Source organism: Mesoplodon mirus, assembly GCF_964341445.2.
Source record: "Mesoplodon mirus genome assembly, chromosome: 13".
Classification (NCBI taxonomy): domain Eukaryota; kingdom Metazoa; phylum Chordata; class Mammalia; order Artiodactyla; family Ziphiidae; genus Mesoplodon; species Mesoplodon mirus.
This window is the reverse complement of record NC_138989.1, coordinates 21787741-21801106: the sequence shown is the minus strand read 5'-3', so window position 1 is coordinate 21801106 and position 13366 is coordinate 21787741. Positions and strand designations below refer to the sequence as shown.

The 13366-nt window shown below is 56.8% G+C and overlaps 1 protein-coding gene across 3 annotated transcripts in view; it reads left to right on the top strand.

The window, feature by feature from the left end:
• TTC28 (tetratricopeptide repeat domain 28) overlaps positions 1-13366 on the top strand; it is a 581552-nt gene that overhangs the window by 551829 nt on the left and 16357 nt on the right. For all 3 annotated transcript variants that reach the window (XM_082640381.1, XM_082640380.1, XM_082640382.1), the window contains 2 exons: positions 9352-9531; positions 11188-11908. In XM_082640381.1, coding sequence (XP_082496507.1) covers positions 9352-9531; positions 11188-11908 — 901 coding nt within the window. The remainder of the gene's footprint in view (positions 1-9351; positions 9532-11187; positions 11909-13366) is intronic.

Genomic DNA, 13366 nt, shown 5'->3' with positions numbered 1-13366 from the left:
TGACAGGTTTCTGTGGCCCTAGTCTTTGCACATCACTTTTCAATCCAGACGTGGCTATGTAACTGGCGGGAGGGTGTGGGGGGAGGGCTGCCAAAGGGCTCAGGGATCTTGTGAATCTGAATGGTGAGCCCATCAGATGCTTTTGTACGCAACTGTGTACTAGTCAGCTCTGGCTGCTGTAACAAAATGCTGCCGACTGGGGCTTAAACAACCGACATTTATTTCTCACAGTTCTGGAGGCTGGAAGTCCCAGATTCTTGGTGGGAGACCTCTTCCTGGCTTGAAAAAGCTACTTTTGCACGTGTTCTCACGTGATGGAGAGAAAGACAGAGACAGAGAGACAGAGAGAGACAGGGAGAGCGAGCACACTCAGGTCTCTTCCTCTTCTTCTAAGGACACTAATCCCATCATGGAGATCCTGCCCTCATGACCTCATCTAAACTGAATTATCTCCCCAAGGCCCTACCTCCAAATACCATCATACTGGGGGCCTAGGGCATGAACATATAAATTTGGGGGGGACACAAGCATCCAGTTCATAACAGACCCCTAGGAAAGTCCAGGTACCTGCAGCAAGTGGAGGCTGTGCTCCTGGGGGGCCCAGCTCTCAGCTGGGAAGGGTGGGGATTGACGGGCCCTCAGGGAGCCAGCCTGTGTGTCCCTCCTAGCAGCTCCCCACAGACAGGTGGGAGATTTGTCTCACAGGTGTTGGAGTGGCCCATCAGCAGCTCTCTTCCACTTTAGCCGACTGACAGAGGTGAGGTGCATCCTCAAGGTGTCCTCACCTTGACAGTGATCCCTTCACCCTCAGGAAATGCCAGTGCATCTCCTGGCCTGGCCTTCCCAGGATGTGTGTCAACTTGCCTAATATTTTTCAGGAGGCTGCACTGCCTGGTGGTGCTCTCTGGACTTCCCTTGCTCAGGGACACAGGGGTGGAGGGAAGCACAGAGCCTCTAGGAGCTAGAAGCCTGGACTCGTGTCTAGCACTGCCTTTTCCTGGCTAGGTGACCTTGGCCAAGCTGGTACCCCTCCTTGAGTACCTGTGTCCTCATTAGAAATTGAGGACGATGCCACCGAGCAGAGCCATCTCTGCGTCCCTAGCAGCTGGCACTGGTGCATGTTGGCACTCAGTAAAATTTATAGATGGTACGTGGTCCAAAGCTGCATTTGGTTTTTGGGTCTAGTCTGGATACAAAGCAGAAGACCCAAGGCAGAAGTCAGCTAATGGGTTTTCTGTGGCCACTCTTTTGTGGCAGCTGGGAGCTTTTCAAGAGGTTATCAAGCAGCAGAAAGGGGCTGGGCCTGCCCTGGAGCCACTTTGAGTCTGTGAGCCCCCGATCCTGTCAACCAGCCCCCTGCTGGTTCCCGCTTACTTCTGGGTAGATCCCAAGTCCAGTGACGTGCCTGCAGGGGACCCACACCTGAGCGTTGTTTGTTTCGCTGGTTGACACCAACCCTTTTGACCAGGGAAGGGGCTCTTCCCTTGTATCAAAGACAGAAATCCTCGGGGTGGAGAGCAGCAGGAAGAGGCTAGGGGCGGAAAGAGGCAACCCCTCCTTCCATCCATTGCAGCGTTTCCACCCAGGAGAGAGGCTGCTACAGCCACGAGTCATCCTTGAAGGGGTCCCATGAGTTCATAAACTCTGCCCTGTGTTTTTTAGACAGTTTTTCTCTCTGAGGACTTTCCCCTCTGACTTAAAGAATATAAACATGCCAGTGGGATTAGTGATTGCTTGTGTCTGGACATCTGTGCTCCTCCAGGGGTGCCGGGAGGGGGAAGATTTATGGACTTGAGCCCCAAACGAGTTAGAACTGTGATTGAAGTCATGTCTTTATACAGTTGACTAAGGAAGGAAACCCCGGCCCCCCAAGGTGCGTGCCGGCGTCCTGAGGCTGCGGCGGCCCTTCTGTGCTCGGGAACTGCACGTGTGAACGGGTGTGACCCTCAGGGGTGCGTCTCGTCTTGAAGTGAGGCATTTAGTTTGAAAGCATTTAGTTCCTGATACTTAGTCCTTTTGTGACTGAGGAGTTTGAACACAGTGAAGGAGTTAGGCTGCCTCACAAGAGATGTGGAGTAAAACCTTTCAGAGGTCGTTAAAGTAAATGATCAGGGCGAGAGCTTTTCCTTGGCTGACTGATGGGACTCACTGCGGTTCAGTAAAACCACCACCGAAGAGCTGGGATCTGATCAGGAGTTCCTTCCCTCCCCATTTCATCTCCTCATTCACGTGTTTATTGACACGTGCCAGGCACAGCCGGGCGCACACCAGGCACAGAGGAGACTGGGGGCGGGGGTGGTTTGCCGGGTATGATGCTCCAGCTCAGCGCACTGCCTGGCGGAGGACGAAGACTGCTGGTTCCCGCCCTGCTCCGGAGGCCACTAGAGGGCGACACGGCACCGTCCGCCACTCCCGCCGCTGTCAGCTGCCAGGCAGAGCCAGGCCTTCTTCACATTTTCAATGAAAATACAAATCAAAACCGAAAGTCCAAGATTATGAATTACTGACACTTCAAGACTAAAACGATTAGCCTCTTCACTTGGGACGTATAATTATTTGAACAACTGCCTTTGTTTAGCCGCAGTCCTGTTGCTAAGGGACTAGGTCAGACGGTATGAAAAGTGGAACAGAATAATATTTTACCGCAGGCTTGCACCAGGACTTGATTTAATTTAGCTGAAGGGAAACACTGCCGTGGCTCTTTCCTTGAAGCACGCTGTCCTTTGCTGTCAGGACGGGTGAGCATGTCCAGTTATCACTGAGGGGGCCCCATTCCATCTGCATATGAGCCATCATCAAACATTAAGTCAAATCCTGTCTCAGACCCAAAGGAGAAAATGTCACCAAAGTGGCACGTGCTAGTGTGAGAGGGACCGGTACCCAGTTTGTGTCCATGGCATTCGTTCTTTGTCACCGTGGAGTGAAGGGTAGTAACTCGTGCCCGAGCCTGGACTCGCCACAGGGACACGCAGAACCACGCGCCCCCAGGGCTGCTCCACGTGAAGCGCAGGCCCCGAATTACCCCTCAGTTTGCAGACGGGGCTTCGTCCAAAGCCAGAAGCTGCTAGCATTAAGGACCCAGGTGTAGAGTCTAAAATTCCCTAGGATTTGGTCAAATCACTCTTTAAATGTGATTTAACAAGTTCCTGGGCTTGTTCTAGTTATAGTCTCTGTCATCCTTATAATTATTTCCATTTATTTAAATTCCCTGTTTGCTAAGTTTACAGTCGTCAAAGCCAAGATGATAGGACAGGTAGGAGGAGTGAACGACTCTGGTCAGAAGGAATGGTCCCCCTCGTCCACCTCTGCTCTTGACTAAAGAAGCCTCCAGGTTAAGTGGAGTTATCTGGTTCCGGACCCCAGAAACTGACTTAAAACTTGCCGTTCACATCGGTTAGGTTGGTAAACTGCCTTCCTAGACACCAGAGCTCCAGGATGGCCCAGGACCTCTCCTCTGAGAACTCGAGGTAGGGGTCTGGCTCTGCCAGGGGCTTGGCCAGGAGGAGAGCTTGGCTTTGGCAGGGTCGTGACTGTGATGTCTGCTCTGGGGGAAAGGGACTCTTGTAAAGCGGTGTGATAACCTAGCTTATCCTTACCCGGTAGATGAGACCGACTGGTCAGGTGCCTGGTTTGTGAATAGACTGGAGGCTTTGGAGGTCGTCTTCGAAGGCTTGTCACATAACAGTCCAACCTTGACTCCAGAGTGTGGAGGGGGGACAAGGCCCGCGAGATGGGCACTGCCAGGCTGTCTGATTTCTGATTGGGACTCTGTGGTAACATTCACATGGATAGGACAGACGTCACCCAAAGACCACAAGTGTCACCACAGCTGATTAGGAGAAGGAAAAACAGAGGCAACGACTCGCAAGCTGTCTGGGCTGCTGAAGCAGTGGTGAGAGCGCCAGACTGATCAGCGAGCTCCTGCCAGGCAAGCGGTGTTCTCACCTGGGTCAGGGCCCCTTAGGTCGATTCGAGCTGATGTTCAACCGCCCCCGTCTCAGCAGCTTGGCCCCAGTAGGTTCTGGGGGAGCCAAGGCACGCCTTCCACTGAGGGCGTGTGGGCTCGTTTTCACCAGTTCGGCCACAGAGAGGCCTCTGTGCATGAGCAGACCCCTGGGCTGACTTGGCTGAGACTGGACCCTTGGTGGCCGGCAGGCCCCTCTGGCTCTGGTTGGCCACTGGTCATGCATCTCCCATAGCCAGATTCCTCTGGTTTGCCCCTTCTCAGAATCTCCAGGCAAACCAGTGGTTTGATTTTTGTTGTTCAGAGAGGACAGTTGAGTGGGTCGAATTTGCACTTTTGCATTTTTCTGGTTGGAAGACAGTGTCTGCAGTCCTGGTAGCTTGTAGTCATGGTTTCAGGGTTTTGTTTTGAACAGCTTTGATATTTACTGAGACTGATACCACCATCCATGACACCAATATTTCTCAGAAGCGTCACATAAAAGGTTTCTCTACCTTAAAAAGTTCTGTTTGATCAATTCTCTCAATCAAAAATATAATTCAGGAAAAAAATCCTAAGACCTGTACATGGTTCTGGGGTATCCAGATTCCCAGCAGTCAGTTCTTTGCTTCTGGAATCCTTGTTGTACACAGTGAAGTCCATTTCATCCCAAATCGAATCTGCCGGAAAGTTCATGGACCCAGGAATTTTCTTGCCCTCCCCCGTGGTGATCAGGGGTGTTCATTTTCTGGCCTGTGATGCTGCGAGGCTCTGAGAGGCCTCCTGTCCTTCCATGAAAATGGAACTCCCCGCGTATGGGGGCTGCAGGCTGCTCCTCTGAACCCTGGTGCTGTGCACAGAGCACGTAGTGCTGAAGCCGAAGTTAGGACGCATGCAACATCACGTTTGATATAGGTGCTTTCCAAACGGTTCAGCACCCCCCGGTCACCATGAGTGTATATGGGAGATCCCGTTAACCAAAATGGTGATCGAATCAGAGTTCACCACCCAGGCAAACACTTGGGACCCGTGGGGGTTGCCTGGGGGAACTGCCGACTCGGAAATTGGACGTCAGGGTAACTGCTCGGCGGTGGGTTTCACAGGTGTCAGGTGTGGTGGATACTCAGTGAAGAGCTGTGGATGATGGTGGTGGAGACGTGCAGGTGAGGAGGACCGTGGTGATGGCGGTATCCCTGAGTCCCTGGGTTCCATGTGGAGCTGGATGCTCCAAAGAGGCCATTTACGTGTTTTGGGCATGTTTACAAACACAGGAGGGAAAGGGAATGAGTTGTACTAGAAAAATGATCGAGACCCAGCAGGAAAGAATAGTATGAATAATAGGACCTGTGTTCCTCTTACTTAAAGCACCTGGAGGCAGTTGAGAATTCACGTTTGACCGGTATGTGCTGAGGGCCCGCCTAGAGCCCCACGCGCTGCCTGTGAGGTCGCGGCGTCAGTGCTGTCCCGTGGGCTCGGGAACTGAGGGGCAGGGAGGTGAGAGTCTTGTCGATGTTCTCAGAAACCCCTCCACCTCTCCCCTAACCACACACCCCATCATCTAGTTCTGGGTCCCCCAGAGCTCCCGACCCAGCACGCGGGCCCAGGCCTCTCCTGGAATGTGCCTTCCCTTCCTGGTCACTGGGCAAGGCTTTCCAACCTTCCAAACCCCGCTCAACAGAGGGTCTGGGTGTGGTCCGGAGCTAGAAAGCACAGGTGGGTTAACCAGGGGAGATCAGTATCAAGACTGTTCCCTGTGGTGAAGGGGTAACTGAGATACAGGAGACTGTGCGGTTCTCCTGGGCTGAGGGAGCGAAACCCAGGAAGGACGGACACTGATGAGGTGTGGTTCCCCCTCCACCCACTCCCTGGGAGCGGGCTGTGCCCTGGTCAGGCCAGAGCCGGGCCACCCCTGAGTGCGGGCAGGAGGAGGCCAGGAGCCACCGCCGGCGGGGCCACAGCGGGGCTGCGTTCAGTACGTGAGCATGCGCGCGCACGTACGCACACGCCCGCCTCAGGGCAGCACGTGTCGCTCGGGAGAACCGGCTGTAGGAAGCGCCGTGTCAAGAGCAGGTGTGGACAGGGCGTTGGGAGCTGAGGTGGGAGCTGATAACAGCCGCCTGGAGCCCCCTGTGGAGAGGAGCCCCTTCTCCTCTGCAAAGCCTGGGCTTCACCCGTTTTCGTCCTCTCACTGCCCACCTCCCCTCCAGCCCGGCCGGCCTGGTGCCGCGAGCCCTCCAGCCGTGTCTGCTGCGACAGGCAGGGTCATGGCCCTGGTGAGAGCGAAGGGACGCTTCCTGGGGGAGTAAACAGATTTTAGGGCACTTGGCCTGGTGTTTTCTACTTCAGAAGACACCTTTCTAGAAACTGTAGGGGTCAGAGAGTCGGAGTCCTTGCTGTCATTTGTTGGACTGTGCTCGTGGCGGGTGTGGGGGCGATGCGGAGCCCTTTTGTCCTTCAAACCCAGGGCTTCAGAAGCCAGCGAGCCCTTCCCAGACTGACAGACGGAGGCGCAGAATAGCGCTTCCTTGAATTCCCTCTCCTTTTCCGTCTAACAGACGAGGTGTAGCTTGCATAGAGACATCACTGTGCTCTCTGTGTTTAAGTTCACATTGGATTATGGCTGATCCTTCCGTGCCAGGGTGACGCTTGTGTGTCCTGGAGGCAGGATGCAGAGGACAGCTTTCAGGGCCTCTGTTCCAACACGTTCGGTCAGTGTTCCCGCTGCCTTTAACCAGAGCTGCCCGTCTGCCGTGCAGCCCGTCTGCCACCACCCACCTCCTTCCCCTCTGCTGGACAAGGGTCCCATTTGGAGCCTTCACCCAGGGCTATGCGTGCCAGGCCAGTACCTGCTGCGAGGTGCTGTCCCGGGAGGACCTGGACCTATGAATTCGGGTACATGGTTCAGAGACAGGCTCGCAAGCTCCCAGGCTAGAGTTTCAGAGGCGTTTCCCTCTCCTCGCTGCTAAGGCCACTCTTCACCAAGTCCTGTCCCCTTCTCTCCGCTGCGTTTCCTCGTCTGAATTACCACGTGCAGCCCGTCTCGTTGGTGCAGGCTCCCTTTCAAGGTTCCGCAGCAGAGGATGCAGGTACCCACAGCCTGCGAGAGCCACACTCCCGCTCAGCCTCAGGCCTCCACCATCTGGCTCCCGAGTCCCTCTGCAGGCTTGCCCTCCGTGTGCCCCATGGGCCTCGTCTGCCCAGGTGGGGCCTCCCCACCTTCACATGCAGAGCAGCAGCCGGGGGGGCCCAGCATCGTGTCCCACCCTCTGGGGCTGGTGTTTTACACTTCCGTGGTCTCACTCAATAGTGGTTTCTTGTGCACGTTTTATTTTCTGAGACATTGCATCATCGTGAGCTCTCAAGCAGGGACTGAGTCCTGAACTGACGTGGCTCCCCGTCGCCCAGTCACCCACCTTAGACACTAGTGGAGAGATCAGAAATCAGTCATCGGAGAAGACATCTGAGCTCTTCCCAGGACGTGACATCACCCTCTTCAGGCTTGTGCCTCAGACAAGACAGTCTTGTGGGCAGAGGTAGCAGAGTCCCTTCAGAGGCACTCTGCCTGTGGACCTTTTCTCTAAGCAGCATCCAGCCTCTTACCTGGCCCAGCACCCCTCAACTACCTTCACTTCACGTGACAGGTGCTGTTGTGACTGGGGACTTGTCTGAGAGTGCTGTGTCCCCGTGAAGTCCATGACCTCTGGAATGACACCTGACAGAGAATTATCAGGGTTGGGCCCTGGCAGGTGGAGTCCAGGGAAGGTCTGCAGGGGTAGGGCTGCCACCCTGTCCAGTGATGCCTGGTGACCCCGGATCAGGCAAGGATGGGTCTGGTTCTTCCCATGGCAGGTGGCCTGAGCCCCCCCATTGCCCACGTGCCGGGCAGCAGCACTCTGGCTGGGCAGTGATCACTGTCACAGCTGCTGACCCATCCCCGAGGTCAGGGTACCATCAGCCCAGCTGCTCCGGCCCGGCCCCCAGGGCCTCTGGGTGCACTGCAGCAGCCAGCAGTCTGCCCTCCAGAGGGCCTTCCAGAGCCGCCTCCCTGTGCCAGGCCAAGCAGGGGCCTCGGTGTGGCCCACGGTGGGGACACGGAGCCCAGGAGTTGACCCCTGGAGTGGGCACCGTGCACACCCTGCTTCTTCCTTCCTGGGTCGTACAGCGATACTTTTACCTTTTCTTGGAAAGTAGCTCTTAAAGAAAAAAAGAAACAGTTGGCCCAATAATTTTTACTTCTTCTTTCTTTAGATGCATCTAGAATTTTTTAAAAAAGAAAGAAAGCCACAGGGGGTGTGTCCAGACAGGATGTCCCGCCAGGCGCGTGTCCCCTTGGGTCAGCTGAATGCCCTCTGCACCCTCAGCCCAGTGCCCACAGCAGCGCGGCCGTGGACACTCGCTCCTCCAGAGCGCGGTGGCTTGGGCAACAGAGGGATGGGTGGGGGGTGGACCCGGCTGTGACCCTCCCCCGAGCCAGCACCCCAGGGCTCAGGGCCGCCCAGCACCTGGCACCTGGTGCCCGCGGTCTGTGGGCCCTGCACATTCTCCCCGCAGGCTCCTGTGGCCGCTTCATCTCTTTATTCACACCTAGCCTGTGTCTAGTCTGGTTTTCACAGTCATTGCCACTTGCGTTATCCAGGTTCATCCGGCCTTAGTCTCCATGAGCGATCCTGTTGGGGCATGAGGGGTGTCTGTCTGCTATGGGTCCGCATGCACTCACCCTTCCCTCAGGTCCCCGCCTGGGCCTTTCAGGAGTGAGTGATGGGGGTCCCATCAGTGTCAGATTCCCTGCCAGCACCGGGGGAGCGAGTGGGGACAGCCCCTGCAGAGCCTGGGGCCATGGGGCCATCCTGTCCTCGGGGGAGGGACACAGAGGCCTGAGGTGACTTGAGGTCCTGGAATCTGGAACCCTTCTCCTCCGGGGATGTCATCCTGGTTCCCAAAGCTGCTGTCTGCACGCCAGTTCTCTCGCCTCCTGTCCGCTGAAATGGACAGCACGTCCCACTTCGGTTGAGACCTCACTGCCTGTGTTACAGGGTCATCCCTACGCTGCCCGTAGGTCCCTGTGCCAACACAGCCTCTCCTGCCCTGGTCCTTCGGGTGCACCATGACTCACTGAGTGCTTTCTGGGACAGCTGCCCTTTGCATGAATCCCCTGCCTTCTGCAGAAACATCTGGATGACCCGGGCTGATCCTTGTCTTTGTGGGACACCCTCCGTGACGGGTGACCGCAGTCGCCCTCCTGGCCCTGCTCCTCTATCCTCCTCCTCGGGTGGCGCCTGTGAGGCAGGTGGGAGGGAGCCCCGCCCATCGCCCCCACTCCCTGAGCGGACCCCCTGGGGGCGGGGGTGCCTGGTCCTCCCCAGGCATCCCCCGCGCTGGGTGTGTCAGCCGCTCCACTCACCCCGCAGGGCCTGATGCACTCCAGCGGCCCTGTGGGCCGGCACCGGCAACTGGTCCTGGTTCTGGAGGGGGAGCTCTACCTCATCCCGTTTGCCCTCCTGAAGGGAAGCTCCTCCAATGAGTACCTGTACGAGCGCTTCGCCCTCATCGCCGTCCCTTCCATCCGCTCCCTCGGTCCTCAGGCCAAGGTAAGTCAGGCCCGCCTGGGTGTTTGGGGCGCTGTCCCTCTGGCTGGGCTGGCGACCGTAAGGAGGAGGTGTGGACTCCCTAGTTTGCAGCTGGTGGGGTGACTTTGGAGCAGATCCGTCCGAAGGCAGGGGGACAGCCTCCCGAACACTTTGCCACCCCAGGAGGCCACCATGTGTGTCATTTCTCTCTGCGTTGCTTTGCTGTGACACCAGGGTTGGGAGCTACTCCCAGCACTGAGTCAGGCTGGAGGCCATGCCGCCTGTCTGAGGAAGCGGGTCACCCCCTGGGGGCCGCGCTCACCCGCCAAGCTGACCGCTGAGTGGGTGCCGAGTGTGCCCAGCAGAGGGGCTGCAGGCAGGGAGGGCAGACAGATGGGATTAGCGTCAAGTGGGCAAGGGCCCCACAGGCCGACAAAGAACCGAAAACAAATGCGTGGCTTTCAGGACTTGGGTCTCATTCAGCAAAAATCAGCGTGGGATGAACTCTGTGGACTCAAGGGGGTGACAGTGGCCCACCGCAGGTCAGGGCTTAGCCCACAGCCACCCCTGGCCCTGCCCACCTACCTAGAGGGCCTTCGGAGCCAGCCCTGAGCCCTCTTCCCTTCTCTAAACTCGCCCAGATACCCTGAGACCCGGGCTCCCTCCTGCCCCGACACTCCTGCCCCAGGCCTGGGTGTGGGCGGCCCCCACAGGACCTGCCTTGGCCTCCGTTGACCTTGGTCATTGGCATGGTTCCAGCCGGGTCAGTTTCTGCCTCATGGGTCTTGGAGATCTTAGTTATGACTGTTTTTGTTGCTGAATTGTACTTCTCATGGGACAGAATCAGTTCAAGGTGAAAGAAATGATTTTCTCCAAGTTTTCCTCATGTCCATGGTTGACTGTGAATCCCATCCGTGAGCCAGCTATGTGCCGTCCGGCACAGAGGGTCAACTCACCTCTCCTGCTGTCAGGGCACCCTGGGAGGCAGAGATGAACCAGAGAGTGGAAGAGTCCCGTCTCCCAACAGGCACCCGAGAGGCATTTCTCTTTCCCAGTTTAAGGCATCACCAGGTGGAAACACCAAAAAATTATTTTGAAATAATTTGATACGTGATGTTTTCCCCAAAAAACATCAGAAGGCATCGTGGGGGAAAATCAGAACTTCGTTGGGCTTCTTTATGCTGATTTTATAATTCAGTGATGTTTTTCATCTTTCCAATTGTAGTGCCTCTAAAGGACTTAATTTGGCCCTGTCTCCCCTGTGACTTGCTTTTTGCAAGTTTAAACAAAATCACCCCTCAGAGCCCCTGTTGCATCAGGAGTGGGTTCCCCCTGATTGAGGGGCTCACAGGGGAGCCTGTGGGAGGGAGATGGAGGTGGTCCTGCCCTGCACACCCTTGCCTCCTACACGCCCTGTCCCAACCCCCTCCGGCTTGACAAACATCAAGGGGTCTTCCTGCCATCTATCTGGTCTCATTGTTTTCAAGAGCTTGTCACTAGCAGGTGTGATTCTCAGTCAGACATGCACCTGTGTCAAAAAGGTCTTGAAACGTAGAGTGAACAAGGTTATCAGGAGAACAGGTGGAGCCACGCTGGATGCAGCCCTGCTGGAGTGCTGGCATCTGCCTGCCCCAGAGAAGCCCTAATGGGTGGCCCGCTGTCTTCCTTCCCCTCCAGTCTCACCTGCGGAAGAACCCTCCCGCCTACTCCAGCTCCACGTCCATGGCGGCTGTGGTCGGCAACCCCAAGCTCCCATCGGCGGTGATGGACAGGTGGCTGTGGGGCCCGATGCCGTCAGCCGAGGAGGAGGCCTACATGGTGTCTGAGCTGCTGGGCTGCCAGCCGCTGGTGGGCAGCGTGGCCACCAAAGAGCGGGTCATGAGCGCCCTGACCCAGGCCGAGTGCGTCCACTTTGCCACCCACATCTCTTGGAAACTGTCGGCCTTGGTCCTCACGCCCAGTGTGGAAGGCACCCCTGCTGGCAGCAAGAGCTCCTTCGGCCACCCCTACACCATCCCTGAGTCCCTGCGGGTGCAGGATGACACAAGCGATGGCGAGAGCATCTCGGACTGCCCGCCGCTACAGGAGCTGCTGCTCACGGCCGCTGACGTCCTGGACCTGCGACTGCCTGTGAAGCTGGTGGTCCTCGGCTCCTCCCAGGAGTCCAACAGCAAGGTCACAGCCGACGGGGTCATCGCGCTGACGCGGGCCTTCCTGGCAGCCGGCGCACAGTGTGTCCTCGTGTCTCTGTGGCCTGTGCCCGTGGCTGCTTCCAAGATGTTCCTGCACGCCTTGTACTCGTCCCTGCTGAATGGCCTGAAGGCCAGCGCGGCCCTGGGCGAGGCCATGAAGGTGGTACAGAGCAGCAAGGCCTTCTCACACCCCTCCAACTGGTCAGGTAGGGGCTCGGGCGCCTGTCAGAGGGCCTGGGGGTGCAGTCAGGGGTGGTGGGGGGTGAGGATGGGGGCGGGGAAGGGGCTGGGAAAGACAGTGCGGAGAGGCTCAGGGAGGGGGCCTCGCTGGCTGAGCCAAGTCAGTCTCTCCTCACTGTGGCATTAAAGTGGCCTTGTGAGCAGGAGCATCAGAACGGTTTGCCATCAGAGCACGTGTCAAGCCCCTCCTGATGTTGTGTATACTGGGTGACCCATTTTACGGCCCTCATATGAAATCCCAGACTGTAGGAAAGAGCAGTCAGTGTGTTTAGAAAGACCTGAGATTTGGTCATCGGAGGACTTGGGTTTGGTCCAGCTCCGCATCAGGCTGTGTGACCTGAGACAGGTTCCTTACACTCTCTGAAGCTCAGTGTCCTCAGTGGTACCAAGGGGATGACAGTGGTGGTGCCGGCATCTCCCTGTCCACATTTGAGACAATCTGAGGAGTGGGTTGAACGTCTTGTGATGCGTGAGGGGCCGGCGGCATGTGTGTGCCCCGTGGTCCCACCGCAGGGCCCTGTGAGGGGCATGAGGGCCTGGGAGTGGAGGAAGCATGTTCCCTGTGACATCTGGTCTGCCGCTCAGCTCCGTGCGATGATCTGCGACCCGCTCTGGACCCCCCCACATGGGAGACCCTCCCCAACAGGCTGAGACAGAGTCCAAACCCGGACCCAGGCCTCTCACGCGGCAGGGCCATTTAGCTGCCACACTTCATGATCCTTCAGTTTGCGGTGGTCTCTCTGAATTGGCTCCTACACCTCCCCAGGACCTCCAGAGCAGAAGACAATCCCACCAATGCCACAACGAGTGTCTTAAACCTTGAGAAGCAGAGGCACACCAAAAATACTACTTTCAAACATTTATATTTTATTGTTTTAATGGCAAAAAAATATACCATTCATTTATATGTTTAAAAGGTGGGAACAAAATGGCTTTCACCTTACTCTTCCTCTCAAAGTAAATCCAGTTGACGTGAGCTGAGGTTGCTGGTGTTGTTCCCCAAAGGCAGGTGAGCCCTGAAGTGGGGCCGTGGCGTCCCGGGCCCAGTGGCCAGCAAACAGGAGCCCGCGGGGGCCGCCCTGGGCATGGCGCTGAGTTGCCCACAGCCAAGGGCTGGTGCCGGGTGGGTGAGCCATGTTGTTGAGGAGTGGAACGTGTTTACTTCACAAATACATCATAGCTGTGGTCTTGTTCAAAAAGGTATTCAAAATTCAAAGCAGAATCTATCCTGTTTCCTCACGTGGCTGAAGAGAAGCATTCAGTTGGTCCAGCAGGCCTCCTCTCTGGCAGCCCTCAGCTCACGGCTGGGCCCTCCCTCTGCGAGGCAGGGGGCAGGCAGGCCCTGCGGGTTTGGGCCTGGCCATGTTGCCAGACTTCTTCTGCCAGGAGATGTGGAAATCAGAGGCGATCACGCCCATGGTTTC